Source organism: Apium graveolens, chromosome 1 (genome assembly GCF_009905375.1).
Source record: "Apium graveolens cultivar Ventura chromosome 1, ASM990537v1, whole genome shotgun sequence".
NCBI classification, from domain to species: domain Eukaryota; kingdom Viridiplantae; phylum Streptophyta; class Magnoliopsida; order Apiales; family Apiaceae; genus Apium; species Apium graveolens.
In genome coordinates, this window is record NC_133647.1 from 107008182 (window position 1) to 107030560 (window position 22379).

At 37.5% G+C, this 22379-nt stretch overlaps 3 protein-coding genes across 4 annotated transcripts; 1 reads left to right on the forward strand and 2 right to left on the reverse strand.

The window, feature by feature from the left end:
• The first annotated feature begins 6263 nt into the window (after nt 1-6263).
• On the forward strand, nt 6264-9371 carry LOC141665574 (MLO-like protein 13). Of its 2 annotated transcripts, none has more exons than XM_074471562.1 (13): nt 6264-6434; nt 6623-6680; nt 6886-7112; nt 7190-7306; nt 7425-7461; nt 7583-7671; nt 7867-7941; nt 8048-8136; nt 8248-8338; nt 8421-8630; nt 8715-8782; nt 8855-8915; nt 9018-9371. In XM_074471562.1, the coding sequence occupies exons 1-13, from the start codon at nt 6315-6317 to the stop codon at nt 9273-9275; spliced, it is 1500 nt and encodes a 499-aa protein (XP_074327663.1). In that variant the 5' UTR covers nt 6264-6314; the 3' UTR covers nt 9276-9371. The 2 variants fall into 2 exon arrangements, with proteins under 2 accessions (XP_074327663.1, XP_074327669.1); XM_074471568.1 differs by having other exon boundaries at nt 6358-6434; nt 6798-7112.
• Nucleotides 9328-13840, reverse strand: LOC141665585 (uncharacterized). The gene is made up of 6 exons (XM_074471577.1): nt 13794-13840; nt 13526-13663; nt 11674-11977; nt 10398-10634; nt 10090-10307; nt 9328-9768 (listed from the first exon to the last, which is right to left on the reverse strand). The coding sequence occupies exons 3-6, from the start codon at nt 11920-11922 to the stop codon at nt 9501-9503; spliced, it is 972 nt and encodes a 323-aa protein (XP_074327678.1). The 5' UTR covers nt 11923-11977; nt 13526-13663; nt 13794-13840; the 3' UTR covers nt 9328-9500.
• Nucleotides 13841-16792: 2952 nt separating this feature from the next.
• LOC141696148 (uncharacterized) lies at nt 16793-20472 on the reverse strand. Its single transcript, XM_074500350.1, has 2 exons — nt 20356-20472; nt 16793-17503 (listed from the first exon to the last, which is right to left on the reverse strand). Exons 1-2 carry the CDS (start codon nt 20470-20472, stop codon nt 16793-16795), a joined length of 828 nt encoding a protein of 275 aa, XP_074356451.1.
• Nucleotides 20473-22379: the final 1907 nt, after the last annotated feature.

A 22379-nucleotide genomic window follows, 5' to 3' on the forward strand; every position in this document is an offset into this window, starting at 1 on the left:
CTTTGGAGTATCCTGCACTTTGCCCCCAAAAGCTTGGGATCACTTGTCCTGCAATCTGGTAGGGGCTCCTTATCGGGGGGCAAGGATGCGTCCAACATTTGGGGTGAACCACGGCTATACCTGCGTCCACGGACTAGACTAACAGCTGGTAGCGGAGGGTTATCCTTGGTCAGGGAGATGCCTCATCCGTGAAGTCTCGAAGTCGCGGACGAGCCTTGGGCCTTTGTGGTTGGGCCTCATCGGCGGACATTCCTAAAGCTAGTAGAAGACGGTTTCCAGTGGGTTTTCCATTGGGCCTCGAGATAAGAAATCTAAGCCCATTAGGTTTCTTGTTCCCCAAGAACTACGTGGGCTTGATTCCCTATAAATAGGAATACGTAGGCAAATTGTAAGGGGTCAGAAGCGAGAGCGCAAAGGAGCCACCACTAACCCTAAGCAATCTCAGCCCCCATAATCACCACCACCAAACACTGTTCATCTTTTCTGATGAATACTGTTCATCGGATCCACCGATTACTGTTCACGTTTCCAACGGAGAACCGCCATCACAGATCTTGTTTCCGGCTGCGAACCTCAAACTTTGTTGCTCCCAAATTCCTCCGTCAACAAATTGGCGGTAGAAGGAGGGGTCGATAAAGATCAAAATCTCAGGAGGAAAAGATGTCTCGTCACGATGAAGGTTCTTTGACGCAAGAATTGAAGGATAGCCACGGAGGAATTGCATACAACGACCACGAAGGAGATCGGTGAATAACTGTTTTCGGCAGGGGGGTCGAAGGAGATTTGAGTATAGTATCCGCGGCCACGAGGGAGATCCATGGATGATGATATCCAGCCATGGAGGTTGAAGTTTGCAGCCATAGCCACGAAGGAGCGAAGTTGGATGGAAAATTCGGATTTGATGGATTAAGCGATTTGCTTACACTGTTTGGGCCGTATCTCGAGTTCCGTAAGTCAGATTTGAACGATCTTACAGTCTACGTGAAACTTATTGAATTCTCTTTAATTCGGAGATGATATGATTATGAGAATAAAAGTTGAGCAGTCCGAAAACAGAGAAAAAACAGTAGCTGCGAATTTTTCCAAAAAATCCTATTTGGTTTAGAATACTGGGAGAATCCTATTTGGTTTAGAAGATTGGGAGAAATCTCTTTGGTATTGAAGATTGGAGTATCTTATTCTAATTAGATGATTGGAGTATCCTATTCTAATTAGAAGATTGAAGAATCCTATTCGATATAGAAAATTGGGGAATCCTATTCTAATTACAAGATTGAAGAATCTTATTCCATTAAGGAGATTGGAGAATTATATTCCAACAAGAAGACTGAAGAATCCTATTTGATTTAGAATATTTGAGAACACTATTCAGTTCAGAGGACTTAACTAGGAGCAAATTTGAGGAGGATCGGGAGGAGAACACTTCAAGAAGAAGGCATTACTATCATGAGCTAGTTATCGCCGTTAAGACGATTCCTCGAGGTAACACTCGACTAGTTTTGTTGTGTTTTCCGTTAATTATTTATGGGACTTGTGCAGGAAGAATATTGTGAAAGAGATTTAGCATGGAGGAGACCCCCACAAACACTTAGAACGCACCTTGATGAAGACATCTGAGGCCCAGGAGACTTCCAACATATTTCAGGAGAGTTCGCTGATTGGACACGTCCGTCCCTCTAGGACGCATCCTCCAGGTAACATTTAAAGTTCCATATTAATTGTATTTTTTGCAGGTAGGAAATCTTATCTGGGAAAAATCTCATGATTTGCGAAGCACAGTATCACAATCTATTAAGGCGCGCCCTTTGCATATGAGACATTCAGTGGAAAATTGTCTTCCCAGGGCACGCCCTCAGAAGAAAAAGTCTATGGAAGTTTTCAATGAAGATGTCTGGATGATCAGATGAGTCATAGTCAGTACTTGAAGAATGGCTCGACTGGAACTAATTCCTTGTCTTTCAAGACGCGCCCTTTCTTTAAGGCGCGCCCTCACAGAAATATTGAGAGTGAGATGCCATTTATTGGATGACACTTCGTGAGATGCCCAAGAGATGTTTCTACATGAGATAGTTTCGGCATCCCTTAAGCTTTGTAGAAGATAGAATCCTTCTAAGAATATTGATCTTTGATTTGGTTTAATTACATGAAGATTCTGTAGATTACCCTTGACGAGGTGGATGCGCCTCTTACAGAGGACGCGCCCTCGACAAGATGATTTCCCTTGTCGAGGTGGATGCGTCTCTGACAGAGGACGCTCCCTCCAAGGATGATTTCCCTTGTCGAGGTAGATGCTTCTCTGACAGAGGACGCGCCCTCCAAGGATGATTTCCCTTGTCGAGGTAGATGCTCCTCTGATAGAGGACGCGTCCTCCAAGGATGATTTCCCTTGTCGAGGTAGATGCTCCTCTGACAGAGCACACGCCCTCCAAGGATGATTTCTCTTATCGAGGTAGATGCTCCTCTGACAGAGGACGCGCCCTCCAAGGATGATTTCCCTTGTCGAGGTAGATGCTCCTCTGACAGAGGACGCACCCTCCATGGATGATTTTCCTTGTCGAGGTAGATGCTCCTCTGACAGAGGACGCGCCCTCCAAGGATGATTTCCCTTGTCGAGGTGGATGCGTCTCTTACAGAGGACGCACCCTCGACAAAATGATTTCCCTTATCGAGGTGGATGCGTCTCTTACAGAGGACGCGCCCTCGACAAAATGATTTCCCTTGTCGAGGTAGATGCTCCTCTAACAGAGGACGTGCCCTCCAAGGATGATTTCCCTTGTCGAGGTAGATGCTCATCTGACAGAGGATGCGTCCTCCAAGGATGATTTCCCTTGTCGAGGTAGATGCTCATCTGACAGAGGATGCGTCCTCCAAGGATGATTTTCCTTGTCGAGGTAGATGCTCCTCTGACAGAGGACGCGCCCTCCAAGGATGATTTCCCTTGTCGAGGTGGATGCGTCTCTTACAGAGGACGCGCCCTCGACAAAATGATTTCCCTTGTCGAGGTGGATGCGTCTTACAGAGGACGCGCCCTCGACAAAATGATTTCCCTTATCGAGGTGGATGCGTCTCTGACAAAGGACGCTCCCTCCAAGGATGATTTCTCTTGTCGAGGTAGATGCGTCTCTGACAGAGGACGCGCCCTCCAAGGATGATTTCCCTTGTCGAGGTAGATGCGTCTCTTCCAGAAGACGCGCCCTCCAAGAATGAATACCTTTGTCGAGGTAGACGCGCCTCTTATAGAGGAAGCTCCCTCCAAGGATGATTACCTTTATCAAGGTAGACGCGCCTTATATAAAGGACGCGCCCTCCAAGGATGAACATCTTTTTTGAGCAAAACGCTCCTCGTAAAGAGGACGCGCCCTCTAATTCATAGATAATTTTATTTGAGGAAGACGCCGCCACTATAAAGGGTGCGCCCTCTAAAAGTATATGATTGTAGAAGATCGTAATGATTTTGAATATGAGTTAAAATGAATCACACTATTTGTGGAAAAGACGAGATCAACGATTTAGAGTTATGATTTGACAAGGAGCAAGAAATTAAACATGGAATGGTATTGTGTTGTTGATGGAAGGATCACTCTCACCAACAAAACACGCCCTCCTTTCATCAAAGATTATTTATTATTTGAAGATCAGAGAACTGGTCTTTTATCCTGGTTATGCCTTCCCTTAGAGAGCGCCCTCTAATAATGACCCTTTCTGTTTAAGGCGCGCCCATGAGAAATCAATATTAGGATGAAAAAGTTGGAGAAAACTCTCAAATCTTTGTTAATGGATTATGCTTTTTCAAGGTATGTGGGGTGCACACTTTTGTACAACTTCTCTTGTTTCTTACGCCGAGTTAGCTCATGTAAGCTTAGAGAAGTGGTGCATAAGTGGTAAACCTCTCTAGACAAACCAATGTTATAGCTATAAAGAAGAGAAGTGGAAGAGAGTGACAGATGTTACGTTATGGGGTGTGAAGTTGTTGTATAGATTCATGAGACGTGCATTCATCCAAGGCGCGCCCTATTATGTTCAAAGAAGAAATAGAGCAGGTTGAAGAAAGAGGAGTGAATAGGTTCGTAAGGGCATACCCTCAAATTAGTAGACTCTCATACAAATTTTTCAAGTTTGCTAGGGGGGTTAAAAATTCCAATCCCATTTTCAATAGCATATGGAATTTGGGGGTAGTTGTTATGCCCAAAATTTGGTATAAACTTTGTTCGGGTCAAAACCGGGTCAATTGGTCATAATTGGGATATTGGTGCCTAAAATTAAGGAAAAGATATGGCATCTATTTTATTACGAAGGAAGAAGGCCGCCCTACAGATATGGGGAGGCGCGCCCTTATGCATACAAGAAGAGTAATGCTGACGCCTTACATAATCAAGGCGCGCCCTCAATGGTGAAGGATGCGCGCCCTATTGATATATGAAGAAAGGAATTCAACTGATTCTTAGAGCTATCCCCTAAGGTATTAGGGCGCGCCCTAAGTGAGAAATATAGCTTGGATGGGACTTCAACATGGTTACTTGGACGGGCTCTTTGGAAGATTCAAGGAAGATGGAGATTATTATTACTTACCTATTTGATGCAGGTACTCTATTGAAGAACTCCTTCCTGTAGCACATCTACAAGAAAGGCGGTGTCCGTGGTCAGAGACCTCCAGGGGTATGCCTGGACTGAAGGTCTCCTCCTATAGTCAATGGGTGTCCTCATTGGGGATGTGGGGTGAAATCTGGTGTGTTCTTTGGGAGCTCTGTCTCTGTAGTCAACGGGTGTCCTCGTTGGGAGACTTTGGAGTATCCTGCACTTTGCACCCAAAAGCTTGGGATCAATTGTCCTGCAATGTGGTAGGGGCTCCTTATCGGGGGGCAAGGATGCATCCAACATTTGTGGTAAACCACGGCTATACCTGCGTCCACGAACTAGAGAAACAGCTGGTAGCGGAGGGTTATCCTTGGTCAGGGAGATGCCTCATCCGTGAAGTCTCGAAGCCGCGGACGAGCCTTGGGCCTTTGTGGTTGGACCTCATCGGCGGACATTCCTAAAGCTAGTAGAAGACGGTTTCAGTGGGTTTCCCATTGTGCCTCGGGATAAGAAATCTAAGCCCATTAGGTTTCTTGTTCCCCAAGAACTTCGTGGGCTTGATTCCCTATAAATAGGGATACGTAGGCAAATTGCAAGGGGTCAGAAGCGAGAGCGCAATAATCACCACCACCAAATACTGTTCATCTTTTTCGACGAATACTGTTCATCGGATCCACCGATTACTGTTCACGTTTCCGACGGAGAATCGCCATCACAGATCTTGTTTCCGGCTGCGAACCTCAAACTTTGTTGCTCCCAAATTCCTCCGTCAACACATTTCGTTAAAGTCGAAAACTAAAATTAGCCGAAATCGAAATTTTAACATGGGAGGGTATGACTCATTTTAGGCTTAAATATGGTTCTTAAACTTGTTGTTTGACTCACGAAATCATGATAAAATCTCGTTTTTGATCTTCAAAATATTAGAAATAACTTAAATAAGGAGAATCAGAATCAGATTTCATCATGATTACGTGAGCCAAATACAAATTTTTAGTAACCATATTAAAACCCAAAACGAACTCTACCATCCCGTGTTACTATTTTTCAATTTCGGGTAATTTCAATTTTTTACTTTATCAAAATGATAAAATTAAGTTAATTCATGATCACTTTGAGTCAAATTTGCAATAAATGACCTACTTGAATTTTTTGAATGCAGTTAGTCACCTACTTGATATTTAACCCTCCGTCTTTATCCCCTTAAATATCAGCATCCTGTAATGATAATAAAATATCAAGAATTTATTTAATCATGAATAAATTCAAATTATTTTACTGAAAGAATAATTTTTTAGAATAAATCATCTTTTAAGAGAGATTAATTTACATACCTCGAGTAGCTAAGAGTTCATCCGTATTCAATCCTCGCTCATCAATTTCTTAAAATAGATACTCATTTGTAAAATTATAAAACATATTTGTAAAAAGTAAATAGATAATATATCCATTACGATTTCTTGCAACCTACTAGTAGTACATTTTCTCTTCTCTTCCTTTTGACAGTAGAAACAAATATTACCCGAATGCTGCAGTACGTTTGTTCTTTGCTTCACCACCTCCTCAGCCAAAATTACCATATTTCATATTCTTTGCCTTTCCCTCAATATATTCTGTTTCCAGCAATGTACTTCACGCTAACACCAAGCTTTTTCCTTATCATTACACATACTTGGCTTTGCGAGATCACAACATAAATAGTTGCTGCTTAAAAAAAATAATAAGAGTGGCTGCACGCGATGGCAGAGGAGGAATTAAGGTCTTTAGAGTATACGCCAACATGGGTGATTGCTGCTGTCTGTTTCATCATTGTGTTCATCTCTCTGTTGGCTGAACGCGGTCTTCATCGTCTAGGAAAGGTATTTTAATCTTCGATTATTGTTCTAAAAACCGTTAGGCAGAACTAAAATTTTGACAGGCTTTCCAGTTTTAGTGTGGTAGATGGCTTTTGTAGTGATTATTCATGTGATGATCAGTTGGCATGAGCATGATTCTGTATCTAGTACTATTAGTAACATATTTTATGTGTGGCTGGTGTTTAAATCAGTGCTTAAAGCATAGAGGTCAAGATGCCTTGTACGAAGCTTTACAAAAACTGAAAGAAGGTCAGTTACCATACTAACTCTTGATTTGCTACACATTATTCACATGCACAAGAGACATATTTTTAAAAGCATTATGTGTTACACAATTTTGAATGCGGATTCCATTTGGTATTTCAGGCCAATGTTTTGAATTGTAATCTGTGCAGACAATTCTTAAGTTTGAAGAGAAGAATCAGTAGTGTTATTTTGTGTTTTTTGGTTACAGAGCTGATGCTCCTGGGATTTATATCGCTGCTACTAACCGTCTCACAAGGTCCAATAAGCAATATGTGCATCTCCCGTCATCTTGCTTCTACCATGCTTCCATGCAAACTGCCTCATGAATCCTCCTCACCTTCTGCCACTCAACATTTCTATCTGCATCAAAGTTTTAACAATGGGCGTCGACACCTTCTCTCTGAAGGCAGTGAGTCCCAATATTGTGCACACAAGGTATCATTAATCACGTTCATTAATCAGTAATCACAATACAAGTAAATTTGTTAACTAGATAAATGCTAATGCAACAGGGTAAGGTGCCCCTGTTCTCCAGAGAAGCGATACATCAGCTACACATCTTCATATTTGTACTGGCAGTTGTTCATGTCATCTTCTGTGCCACTACCATGGTTCTTGGAGGCTTGAAAGTAAAGCTTAACTTATTCCATTTATACAATTACGTTTATCTCATTGCATATTTGATAATATATACGTACAAATATTCGCAAACTTAAGTACTTGGTATGTATGTATCTTTTAATTTAGATTCAGCAGTGGAAACGCTGGGAGCAATCATCAACTGGTATATAAGGCTCTCTTAGTTTTCATTGTATATAGTGTATAGTTTTAGTCTTTGATAATTTGCAGCTCGATTATATATAATTCACTCAACTCAAGTAATAATAGTTTTTGATAATTTGTAGCTCCTCATGAGCATCACAAGCATCATCTTCAAGATTTCAAAAGACGCACATCTGGATACTGGAGAAAATATCGTCTTTTTGGTTGGATTGTAAGACTTCTTATCGTCTAACACAATTATACGCTGATTATATTAATTAGACTAATGTCGTAAGAATTAAGATTTCATAAGATACACATTAGCAATGAGTGACAAATGGACAAAATTTTGATTTAAGCACAACTACTGCTGTTGTCTGCAAATCTTGCATTCACGATTTGCAAATGTATTTCGTTGAATATACAGAGATCATTTTTCAAACAATTCTATGGCTCAGTTACAAAGTCCGACTACATTGCACTGCGACATGGATTTATACAGGTAATACTTTCCAAACTTAGTTGTCAGATTCAGAATTTCCGAAATAATTGTACAGGCTTAAAAGACAAAACTTGTTCTTATTTGAATGTCATCTGCAAATTGCCAGGAACATTGTCGTACCAGGCCCAATTTCAATTTTCATAGATACATGTTGCGGACATTAGAACATGACTTCAAACATATGGTCGGCATAAGGTAAGTTGTATACAATGTTGGCTACTTTTATTAATCTAATTCATTGTAGAAGCCAACAGCAGTGATTTTAAGAACTTGTCTAAAGCTTCAGTTTGTAATTCTTACATGCAGTTGGTACTTGTGGCTGTTTGTTGTGCTCTTTTTGCTGCTCAATCTTGCAGGATGGCATACATACTTTTGGCTATCATTTCTACCTCTGATTGTAAGTTTCTGTTTTTTCGAATCTGATAGCATTCCTAATCTTCATACAAAACACAACATGATACAACAGTGCATTGTGGCAGTTACTGCTGCTTGTTGGAGCTCACTTGGAACACATTATTACTCGCTTAGCCAGAGGAGTTGCTGAAAGGAACACAGCGGAAGGTCAAACAGCAACTGTGAAACCTTCCGACGATCACTTTTTCATGGGACATCCTAGATTCATTCTTCACTTGATTCACTTCATTTTATTTCAAAATTCATTTGAAATTGCCTTCTTTGCTTGGATCTTGGTAAGTTCATAGCATTACCATTACCTACCGCGATTCAAGGCTTGGTTGATATAAAATGTAACACCCTGCAACTTTTCTGATCAGACATCATATGGATTCCATTCATGCATAATGGAAAAGATTGCTTATATCATCCCAAGACTTGTCATGGGGTAAACTTTCATTCCTTATTTTCCTTACAAGTGTTTCCAGTTTCTTGCCGTATAAATCTACTCTTTGTGCAGATTTATAGTCCAAGTCCTTTGTAGTTATATCACCCTGCCTCTATATGCTCTTGTGACTCAGGTACGTAAGTTGTAAAAAGTTTATCCAAACTATCTTCATTTAAAAGCTTAAGCTCTATAAGTATATCAATTGTCTTATAACTTATAAGCTATTTCAATGCAGATGGGTTCTCAATTCAAACCAGGTATATTCGACGAGGGTATCCGTAGCCTTGTTGACAACTGGGCGAGTGGACATAAACATAATAGCTTGACCAGCATGCCTTCCAGCATTGATACAAGTCAGATAAATAGATTAGAAAGAGAACCATACCATGGTGTCCACGTCGAGGAACAAGAAAGAGTAGCTAATCAAAGAATTATCTCCTCAGCAGTTGAACTATTTCCTGCCAGTCAAAATCATGAAACTTTGTCTTCGTAGAGATTATCACCAACATTGACATCTTCTGCATAGTCTAAGCTATTAAAGACAATGACACAAAAGTGCACTAAATCACAATAAGCTCATTTCACTGTTTGGGATTACAATTACTCTAATGTGCTTTACATTATCTTTTTCAATAGTAACAATCAAGGGGATCATTTAAAATAAACACCTTGATGCTATAACATTATTTACACCCTAGCAATCTATGGCACATTGGCGCTATAATACTGAGGAAGGAAAATCAAGATGTTTAGGCCGTTCAAGTGGAAGCTTTTCCAGTTCAGCAGTGTCATGATCAGTTATGGAGGTTTCTGCTCGCTTCCTCTCTGCATTCTCAAGTTCATTTAGGGTTCTTTTTGCATAAATTGTAAATGCAACTGTAGTAACAATAGCAATTATCATCGAGATAACATTATATATGATTTCTACAACAGTCAGTTGATGGTTCCCATACTGAACGTCTGCCAATGTCCTTATCAACCGCCCACTGCATTGAATAAAGGGATCAAAGCCTAAGAACAAATCTTTGCAAAATATGTAGTAGTAAATAAAACAAGCCAATTACTTTATAGGGTCTACTGAATTATCTAAAACTCATTGACCAAATTAGTGCCCAAAATTGTAAAAGCCAAGATGTAAAAATGCATCATTTGATTACGCAAATAACTGGAATGCATTATTTAGAAGGTCTAATATATCAATCTAAATAGGAAAAATATATATAGAGAGAGCACCATTTTAAGGAATTATTACAAACTAAAATCACATGTATCAACTTGATATTGGAAAAGTAAATCAGTGAACTGACCTATAGATGTATATGTAAGCTTCAGGAACCATTCCTGCCACTGAACCCCACAAATAAGGCCAAAACCGCATACTTGTCACTACGATTGCATAGTTAAAAATTGTGTACGGAAATGGCGATACTCTAAATAATGCGACGACTTTAAATTGATATAACCAGCTTCCCTCCCCAGCTAGTCTAATCATAGCAGCTTTTTGTGGCCATCTTTTTAACCATTGCTGCACATCAATACGAGGTTGGAAGATAAGAGAAGAGAGTAAGGAAGTAAAACCGAAGTGGGTGCACCACCAAATGGACTAGCGTCTTACATGAATTTGTTCTCGAAATAGTAAACCAATCATGTAGGGCAGAACCATTCCAATAGTTGTGCCAACCATGATTATAACAAAGCCTAGACCATACCCAAAAATCATGCCAGCCAACCACATCGAAGGACCAGAAGGTATTAAGAAAACAGGAAACAGGGCAAGAGATGCCACAAGTACGAGTGCAAGAACCGGACGACCAAAAGCAGTGGCTTCCCATTGCATCATCGGAACGAGAATCTACAGCAGATTGAAGGAAGCAGTGGATTAGGTTAGGAAAAATGATAGAACTGTGTTAGGGTTGCAATATATACAAACGGTACATATAAGATGATGGACAAACTATTACTGTCCTGCATACTCGTTCCCTTTCATAAGAAGAAACTATATTTTGACATTAATCTAAGTCAAAAAAACATATACACTTCAGGAAATTGATGATTTTTGGAATGCCTCATAATCTGTAATGTTACAGTTTCAGAAGGGGACAACTTATAAGGGAGTGTAGTAAATATTTTGCAAGATCAAATGATCAATGATGTATAACATATTTTCCTCCTTTTAAACCCCGAACTGAACTTAAAGCTCAAGTCCCTGTGACTGTAAATAAAGCTCAAGACATGTGGAGGCACCTTTCAAAAGTGGTTCTCTGGGTCTGGATCAATTTATAATAACTGAAAACAGTAGCCTATACTTAATTTCTGTGGGCTAACCCCTTCTCCCTAATTAGGGTAAGTTATGTGTTCTTCAAATTTCAAATGTATATCTTCCGAGCTATCCGAAACATTCTTACCTACTCAGTAAAATATATATCAGAGGATCCTTCCAGATGTTCAACTGCATACGGTACGACCTTAGAGAAATTGGTAAAGAGTTCATTCTCAATTTTACTTTTTTCTTCACTTGAAAATTTTACAAGCGAAACCACTTTATATGCTAACAAAGGTGTCAACCATGATATTAGTTTGTAGTCATCGTACCAAAAGAAGAAGAAAATATTAATTGAGTAAATTATTTACCATTGTTGGGTGTTGAGCGAAAACATGTTCTTACTTTCATACTTAAATTTCTTGCTATCCTAATTATGCATATGCTTTCCTTAACGATTTTATGGGCAACGACTATAATATTAGCATCTACACGATATCAAGCTAACAAGAAAAGGCAAATAAATGGTGCACTAGTGCAACATAAATCTCAGGCAGAACTACAATTACAGAACTTGTGCAGAAGAAATATCAGAAATGTTTTAAATCTTTAGTGGGAAATAAGAACTAACCTTCTCGAACAAAAAAGGCACTCCCCATTTTACGAAAATAAGAAGAGCTACAATTGTAATTAAGCACAACATTATGGCCTTGATCCACCAATTGAAAGATCTAATTCTTGGTTGTGAACGAGGCTGTAAGTTATCAGCATCCAGTGTTCTCGGTTCATTAGATATCACCAACCTTACATACTCACTGTCCTCCTTTGCTTGTGTCACATTATGTTCAGTGCCTTTCTGTGCTTCATTCAAGTCTGGCATCTTAGTTGAGACGCCAGGAACGTCTTCAATAAAAAGGGAATCTGGGACTGCGATACTGCAGATTAAACAAAATATAGGACAGGAGTTACGGATCATCATTCATCTTTCAGAAGAACGTTACTTTAAAAAGGTTGCATTCTTGTTCTCAAATAAAAAATGACATATATTTGCATTTGATGGCTAATTAAGCAACTCAAATAAGATTTGTTAAATATGGTATGTTGCATTTTCATGTTTTATTGTGAACAAATGTAAGACGCAACCCAAATGTAAGACGCAACCCAGGAAACAATGGACTTCGCCAGAAATATAAGAACGACAGGTAACTGTGAGTTTATTACAGCTAGGAGCAGTAGAGCAGTTCAATCATCTTGATGGTCAAGGAAAATGATTTGGCTTTGCATCCCTCCACCCTGGTTTGTAAATGAGAGAAAAGTGAATCTTAAGTGGGCTGCACCTTAGTTCTCTTTAAAATTGGTCTGCACGAAACTTATGTAACTCCCATACAATTTAGGATAGCACCATGCCTTCTGCAGGATCTTAATCATATCTTCTGCAGATGTTTATCACTACAGAGGCACAGACAGGCATAAAGAAACTACCCAAATTGCAGGAAAAGGTTTTTACTGCATGTTAATGCACTTCCCTTAGCTAGTGAGGATCAAATTTCCACTCTTAGTGAATCTCTATATATAAAAATGTGGAACCTCAAGAATCGCTGTTAGTCCATGCCTCATTGGGTAACTGCTACCCTCACTTGCTCCACTGCCAATTGTTTTTCGACTTGGATGACTCGATATTATATAATCGCATGAACATAAGTTTGCTATTTTATAAATATTTTTTAGAAATGTGAACTCCTATTTTGTGTCTGGCTGTTACTTAGCATTACTTTGGCAAGAATGTAGGAGAAACAGAAAATTAATCTGTTGGGATATCAACTAAAGTCCCTCAACTTCCACTCCATAAACTCTGTTCATATAATATAACATAGTTCTCAATTTGTCCATCTTCTTCAGACTCTCTCGCCCTTCTATGCGGTAATAACCCTACTTCACAACCTCTCATGTTATTTATATATAGAGAGAAAAAAATCCCAAATGCATAAAAGGAATTTCATCTACCGGCGAGGAAGTCATTTCTTCTAGATTAACTTTCAAAATATCGGAACTTCCACTTCAACTCTCTTCTATAGGTAAGCCCACCATAGAATATTATTAATTTTACAAATATTCTGAAAGCCTATATTTACCTGACTCTTCAATTTTATTTTATTATATAGGTAAACAGTTTTTTGTTTTACATAAACATCCCCAAATCTTGAAACCCCGGTACTTCAAAATCCAATATTGACACCTATATATATGTTATATGTATAACACACGGAGAGAGAGGGAGGGAGGGAGAGAGAGAGAGGAGGAGGGGGGGAGAGAGAGTAGCGAGATAGAAATTGAGAGAGAGAGAGAGAGAGAGAGAGAGAGAGCTACAAATTGAACAGGTAAGCATAAAATTGATCAAGATCACAAAAACCAAACTACACAAAAACTAATCACAAAACACAAACAACAACAAAAGGGCTTATGGGCCATGATCAAGAACTTACAAAAAGAGTTGAAATTACAGCCACCGTGGATAACCTGAGCTCCGGCAACTTTGAATAATATTCTCTGGCAAGAAATGAAAGCCGTTGAACCAAGAAAATAGTTTTGCTTAACTTTAAAGGTTGAACTCGTGTTTTGTGCTGTTTTTTGAACAAATGTTAGTATTATATATACATGGTTCATGATAGAAACAGAACATAAAAGTATAATAACAAGGGGGGATGAAAATTGAAAACTGGCAGTGGCAGATAGAGATAGAGGGGGCATGACCTGTCGACTTTAGTTGCACCAACTAATAAAACAGTTCCACTATTCTTGCCTGGTCTCTGTGCGTGTCTGCGGTTATGCACTATGACCTTCTTTTTCTTTCTTTCACCATTATTATAATATTTTTTTAAATTAATTTATCTTATTATCCGCATGTATTTGCATTATGCGTAAATCTTTTGTCAATATTATCCGATTATCACATATATTAATATTTTATATTTACTTAATTTAATATTAACTTCACAATATTTATATATTAGTAACTAATAATTTTTAAAAATTGCCGTTTTGCATATATTTATTTTAATCATTTAGAAGGTTATCATGCAAACTTAATGACCAATATCTTAACAATCATATAATATTTAAAGATTGGTAACAAAAATTAACATGTCACCTATGATTTGGCAACTCATAAACTACTTCCGTTGAAATGTTATTGCCAATCTAGAGCGAAAATCTGATCCAATGTTATTTTATCATATATGGATCCATCTTTTAAAAATCTGATTCGGGATTTGATCCGATAACAAAAATTCAAAAATAAATGGAGTGAATATAAATTTAGGTCGATCTAATTTATTAATAATCTGATCCGATTTATATATATTATGTTACATATTTATATATATAATATAAACAATAAAAATAATTTTTACTATTTTTATTTATAAAACTTATTCTCGAATCGAAACCTATTATTTATACTTCGTTTGGTTCACGCTCTAGACTCAGGTACATTTTTATATACACTAACTCTTTTAACTTTTTGAGCCACTATCCTCGATCTCAATTCATGGCTAGTTTTTTTATATTTATTAAAGCATTTTTGTTGGCCTCTTTAAGTATTATTGTATTTTTTAATTTCAAAATAATAATTTTAGTTTTAGTCTTTAAATTTCTTGTATCATGTTAGAGTTCGTAACATTTGATATTATTAAATTAATATATTAGTTGTATTTTAATATATTTTAAAATTATCAATTTTAAATAGCTTTTATAATAAATTGCGTTAATAAATAAATAGATTCCTACATGTACGTACGCTTAAAATTCACTGAGTAGCGAACACTACAGCTTTTGTACCTATAATCACATTGCATATTTAATTCACTGAGTTTTCTCATCCTTGCTATCATCATCAATCATATTTAAATATAAGCTTAAATTAGTAAGATATATGGATTATTTTAAAAAAAAACATAATAATATTTTAAATTTAATTTGAAGGGGAATTTTTAAGATATAAAATTTATTTATTTAAAATTTTAAATATATACGATTTAATAATAATAACAGATATACACACGCGTATAAGTTAGTGATACTTTTTTAAACAAGTGTTATTTAAAAATAATATTAATGATTTAAATAAAAAGTTTTATTATTTTTTACATAGATGTTTACAAAAGATAATTATGTTTTAATTAAAAAAGTAACTTTTAGCTAGATCAATAGTTTAAACATTATTTTAGTTTAATTCTATTCTTATTTTAGTCCGGATCAATTATATATATTACTTTTTAGAGAAATTACCAAAATACTAATTTTTCTTTTTTTTTAGATTTTGCTATCTTCTGATTTTTTTTTTACAAAAATACGGAAGTAACCAAAATCAAGTAGATATGCAACTAGTTTGTTGTTGCATTTGAGGTTGTATGTACTTGTAAAAACTCGTTGAAATTTACATCCAGCTGATTCCAGTTGCAAAAAAACGTATTTTTACAAAAAAAAAATGAAAAATAGTATTTTTGCAAATAAAAAAGGTATTTTTGCAATTTTTTAAAATATGATATTCCCTCCGTCCCAATGAATTCTTAACATTTGAAATAGAGTGATCGACACGCATTTTAAGACTCTTATCTACTATAATTACATAAATTATTTTTAAAACTTTTTTTGTTTGAATAAAAATTAAATGTTCAAATTTTTATTTATAAAAGAAAATCTCAAAATTAAGTTATGGAACTATATTAGATAAAAGTCTTAAAATGTGTTTTAAACTCTCATTTCAAATGTTAAGAACCTAACGGAACGGAGGTAGTAGTATTTTTGCAAAAATATTTTTAGATTTGAATATTTTTTTAAAACCCTACTTTTTATTAGCACAAGATCCATTATACCGATCAAATTTAACCAATTATATTTAAATTTATTTCAATTTAATTTGTTTAAACCCGAATCAATGACAAAAAAATTATGTTATTCTCGATAAAAATATGTATTATTAAGTTTTAGTTGGTCTAGTTATTTTTTTATTTTAATTTTGCTTTACCAAAGATCAATTGTATAAATTTTGTTAGACCAGATGAATAATCTATATTTACTTATTTTAGCTCAATGCTATTATCCCGAGTAATAAATTATATATAGTTTCTTTTTAATAAAAATAGTACAAATACAATTGAAATCGGAAAAAATCCGTAAATATATAAAACCAAAATATTTTAACCGGCAAGAAAGTTCAAACTCGAATTTATTAAACTTGAAATCGACTCGACTTGAATTAGGCTTATAATTTATGTTGTACATACGATGCACGACATAAGTGTGATGATTCTTTTCTGATTAAAGGCCCCAACAGAATTACAGCCCATCATAATCTTTGAGCTGCGGATCCTATGAAGAACACTAAAATGATTTTATGATTTATAATTCTCTTTTTAACATTAGGGGTCTCTTGGAGCCGTAAATAGGAAATTAATCAGAGCAATGATGTATTAAATTATATTTAATTTCATACATTTATTTTGATGTCGTTTTTTTTTATTTACTAATATATTATTTATCATAAAATATATTATATAATTATTTAAATTTAATTTTATATTTAATAATTTATTTATAATATTTTGGTTCAAAAGAATTTATATATGACAAAAATGGTGGAGTAGAGGGGCGTAACCAGAAAATGAAGTGATCGGGGTCAAAATTTGTAAATTTTTTATAATTTAAAATTTTAGTATATAATTTTTTTTTGGCAGTAAATAGAAATTTTATTACTTCAAATCATCACACAATACATGATAAAAATCCGGACAGATATTATCCAACCGCCAAATACGATGAGCTGGTAAATAGCTATGTCTCGCTAGAAAGTGAGCCACTCTATTTGCAGATCGTTTAACAAATCTCAACATAACGTTTTGGCTATGCAACTCTGCTAATAGTTCCTTGCATTCTGACAACAAGCGGCCTACATAAGATAAACTATTGTAGGAGCTGCGTATCCATTGAACTATCTGCAGGCTATCAGTTTCAACTTCAACATTTTGTTGCCTTGCTGTCTTAATCCAACTCAGTGCCTCTCTGATTCCCATGGCTGCCGCTAGAGTCGAGGAGGTCTGTCCTTCGTAACACCATGATCTTGCTTCCACAAGTGTACCTTGGTGATCACGGACAACAAAAGCATAACTATATCTGTTAGGATCTTCAAATAATGCAGCATCGGAGTTAACCTTAACTCTATTTTCCTTTGGTAGTTGCCATTGTTCTAATCCATCCTCTTGAGTCATATAACCCAAAGAATTGCTAAAGCTTCTGTCTTGAACAAACTTCCATTGGTTAAGGTCAGATAACGCCAACATTACAACATTTGAGCAATCCATAAATTTCTGATTCCAAACAATTTCGTTCCTGCTTTTCCAAATCATCCAGCTAATCATTGTTGTGTGATCAACTTCTACTTGGTTTCTTTGATTAAAAACCAGCTGTAACCATTCATAAAAGGATGAGAATGTACATGTTATGGTTGATAGTGAAGCACTGTTCCAAGACTGTTGTGCAAAAGGACAAGCGACTAAGGAATGCAGCAATGTTTCCGGACTCGAATTGCAGGCTAGACACGTCTCGTTAACTGGAACTGATTTACTCCGTAATTTATCTTTGGTTGGAAGGCAGTTGTTTGAAGCTCGCCACAAGAAATTTCTAACCTTCGGTGGAACTTTTAAATTCCAGAGTCTTGTCCAGAACTTTGTATTAGAACTCCCCAGGTTTCCTGTTTTAGTTTTTGCAGCAGGAGGTAGCCACTTTTTACTGAATATATACCCAACTTATCTTAGCGGACGTTGTGCCTAGGACCTAAGGCTTTTATAGTCTGAGATCCGCTAACCTGACGCTCGTTACATGTGTACTATTGTATAAGTCTTTTGTCGACCTCACTCATTGCACGATCAAATAAGAATATATGTGTTGTTTTGTTCTGAATAAAAGCATGAATCCCTATAAAATTCCAATATAAGAACTGAAGTGTTAAAGGTTATTTTGAGTCTAGCTTTTATTTTTTTTATAACCTTGCGATTACCTTGATGAGTAGTAAGTCATGATTATTGATCTAGTTGTGATAGTATATCTGTAAGCATCTACACACACGCACGTCTCTAGTTTGTAAGTTGATTTGTATGATTTAATTGATCTTTATGCGAGTAACTATATTTTTTGATATGTTGCTTGTTGAGTGGTTGAGTTATTCTATTAGGATCGTTGTATTCATGCATTTTTGTTTCTTGTTCTTTGAGTCTGTTTATGCTTGAGGACAAGCATCGATTCAAGTTTGGGGGTATGTTGAGTTCCATTTATGACACTTTATTATGCTCTAAAAAGCTTTGAATTGATGCATTTGTACTCAAGTTGTTAAGTGTTTTAATGTGTTTTCTAGTGTTTTTGCATTTCAAGCATTATCTAAGTAATCAGGTGAAGTAGCATTGTTTTAGTGCTAATTTGGTGTCAAGGTGATTTTGGAATAAAAGCTCGTGGAAAGTCGGCTCGAAGCAGCAAAGAAAAAGATGAAATCTGAGTTTTTCCCAGAAGGACGGCGCGCTCGCGCTGTAATAGCGCGCGGCCGAGCCAGGATTCCAGAATGACAGCGCGCCCGCGCTATGATAGCGCGCGCCCGCACCGGTGCGAAAGTTTTGAATCCTGATTTTAATGCAATTCTAATTTGGGAGACTTCCAGATTGATTAGGGCTGCTATATATATTTAAATAAGAATTTTTTTATAGAAGAGACGTACTAGAGCGCAAGGAGAGCCGTAAGAAGACCGTTTTAGCACTGATTCAACGAAGACGAAGAAGATCTTGTTTTTACTTGTGAATCTTTGTTCTAAGTTATAACTTGGATGCTAGTTTTCTTGCTTGTAAACATTTACTCTTGTTTCGTACTTGGTTCTGTTAATTAAGTATAAAGACTATGTTTATTATACCATGCTTTCATCGGAACCCACGTTGATGATGAGTCCGATTATGGGCTAATCGTTATCGTGGGGTTCTAGCGGATTTATTTATGGATTTATTTAGTTAAATTATTTATATGCCTTAGTGTGTGGTGATTGAATGATAACCTAGTATTGGTTGTGCTTATTCATCTTATAAGAGTCACGAACTTGTAAGATAGCGTGTTAATTATAAATGAAGTGACAGTGAATTTAAGGATTTAGAACTTGACATGCTAGCATAGGTTCATGTGTTATTGTTATGCATGATTCGTATGTAATTTTACCCATCTTACTTGCCCTGTGTAATCATGATAGATAACTTGTGCTTTAAACCGTTATGTTATCAAATTCTATAGACATATAGGGTCTCAATATAATTGGTGTCTATTCAGCTTCTATCTCTTTTGTGGATGTCTGGTAGTATGTTATTCGTGCAACGAAAGTTGGCGTTTAGCAGTTTTGTGTTATCTGATTAGTGTCATCGTCATTACATGCTAAGGTTAAGAACAATAAGGCTATTGAATGAAGTATTTAATGAAGTTAAAATTCAATGTTTGTCTCATATAATATACAACTCTCTTTACTCTCTTAGTTATAATCATTAGTTTAATTCGTAGTATAAACAACCCAAATTATTATCCTCTTAGCATTGGATAATAACCATATCATCGGTGCATAGATGCATAAATTACATAGTTAACCAACGCCAGTCTCTGTGGGAACGAACTAGAAAAGATTCTATATTATACTTGCGTGAATTATTAGCGCGTGTTTATCCCTAACACCTCAGGATAAGAGATCTAAGCCCATTAGATTTCTTGTTCCCCAAGAACTAAGTTGGCTTGATTCCCTATAAATAGGGATACATAGGCAAATTGCAAGGGGGTCAGAAGTTGAGAGCGCAAAGAAGCCACCACTAACCCTAAGCAATCTCAGCCACCAATAATCATCACCACCAAACGCTGGTCACGTTTCTCGATGAAAAATGTTCGTATTTTCGGACGAAGAACCACCGTCACAGATCTTGTTTCCGGCTACAAACATCAAATTTATTGCTACCAAATTACTCCACCAACAAATTAGCGCTAGAAGGAGTGGCTAATCAAAATCTGCATCTAGGAGGAAAGATGTCTCAATATAATGGAAGTTCTTATGATGGAGAAAGTTTTGAAGAAGGCTCTGAGCATGGCTATGATGAACCCTACGTTCGTACTCCGGTGGATCGTCCTACCTCGAACGTCGGGGGACAACCACCAGTCTTGATTAAAAATGCGGATTTGTTGGAGCAGTTTTATCGCATGGGTAATGCTTTGAATAGTTTTGACTGAAGGCTGAGCATAGTGGAATGACGTAAGACAAGGAGAGGCCTTCGTCATAACCTCTCTGCTCGTGCATCTGGAAAGGCTCCCATGGCTGAGAGGGATGCCTCGGTTGGTCACGGCCAATCCAGAGGCGAGCATGTGCCATTAACACCGCGGTGTCTGAATTACTCCAACAACACAGCCCCGATCGTTGAACTTGTTGATGAAGATACTAATAGGAGAGAGGTGTTACAGGCTGATAATTAGGTAATTACTCACCCACACCGATATGGGCGGACTCTCGAGGAACGGAGGCAAGCAGAATCAATGTCGACCAATGAGAAACGAGATTTTGCTGCCCTGAAAGATCATTTGGGGATCCGTTTGGGAGATGATGATCTAAGAATGTTACTTTTGGAATGGCAGAGAGACTCTGATTGAGGACATGTGAGCCCCGTGGTTCAAAGCATGTGCCCCTGAATCCTACTAAGAATCAGGAGCGGCACTGCGACCATAAGAGAGCTCCTCTCCATGGATCGATGGATAGGTATGGTCGCGACTATGGAAGTGATCGTTGGAGAAGGCCTCAGTGGAGAGGAAGAGGCGGAGGCCGAGGTAGATACTTGGACAGCAATCACCACAACAACTATTGTGGCTATAGGGATGCTTGCATGTATGGTCGAGCTGAAAGAGATAATCATACGGGAGATGATGGTCGAATGGATATTCAGACATATGATCGTGGGATTCGTCAGGGCCGCGGCCGAGGACAAGGAGAAGATCTGGAAGGAAACCAAGAGATATGAGTAATACTTGGAGGAGGACAAACTGATGCTCAAAATACTAATCGGCAGCCGGTTCCTCCGGGTGGGAATCAAGTGGTGCCACCTCAACCTCAGGATCCACAACCCAATGTGCAGACTATCCCTGGTGTGGGGACCTTTAAGGTGGATGATTTGAAGAAGCTACATAATCATCTGGAAGGAAGGCTAACAACAATAGTTGAGATTCCGTCGCCATTTTCTGTGGCAGTAAGGGAGGCTCAGCTTCCGGCCGAATATCGTAACACGACTAGTGACTTGCGATTTCACGGAAGTTCAGATCCCGTAGAGTTTCTGGGACGTTTTAACATAGAAATTGATGTGTATCAAGTCCCATATTTGGATAGATGTAGACTCTTGGCTGCAACCTTTAGAGAAAGTGCTCAGTAGTGGTTTCAAAAGCCTGGAGCTGGAGTAATAACTTCCTGGGATCAAATAAAAACTTTATTCTTGATAAAATTATAAGCGGCTGTGAGATATGCTCCATCGGTTACTACTTTGGCCAATGTCAAACAGAGGGAAAATGAGAGTTTGACATCTTACTTCAGAAGGTTCAATGTCGAATCTACCAGTATGAGAGGGGCTTCGGATGAAGCTCTGAAAAGTTTCTTGATAGCAGGGTTAGGAGTTGGTTCAGATTTCTGGAAACACTTGGAAGGGAAGGATCCAACTACCCTAATAGATGTATTTTCTTTAGCAGAATCATTTAAAGTTGTGGAACAATCTTTGGCGGAGGTTCGCACGGTCTCGCAAACAAGCCAGAGAGGAAGATCTAGAAAAAGGGACGGATCCTCAAGCCCTAGATATCAAAGAGATAGTCGAAGCCCAAATCGGGTGAATACCGCAACTATGCGAAGGGAGTGGAGTCCCCCGTCAAATTATGACAGCTGAACCAGTGGATATACCCCTTTGGCCGCTTTGATTGAGCATATATTTGAAGTGAATAAGAATAAGAATAAGGGACTTTCAGGAAGCTAGAAGCTTTGTCATCTTGGCAAAGCAAAGACAGAAAGAAATATTGCGAATTCCATGAATCGTTCGGACACAACACCCATGAATGCCAAAAACTAAAAGATGAGATTGAGGCTCTGATCAAAGAGGGTTATCTTGGCGAACGGGTGGTTAAGAAAGTAAGGAGACACAAAAATGGTTCTGACAAAGCCAAGAAGGAAGGAGGTCGTGCTCCTCGTGGATCCAACAATGAGATTTTGGAGGAGAACAAATTTGTTAGGGATGGCAACATTCGAGTAAT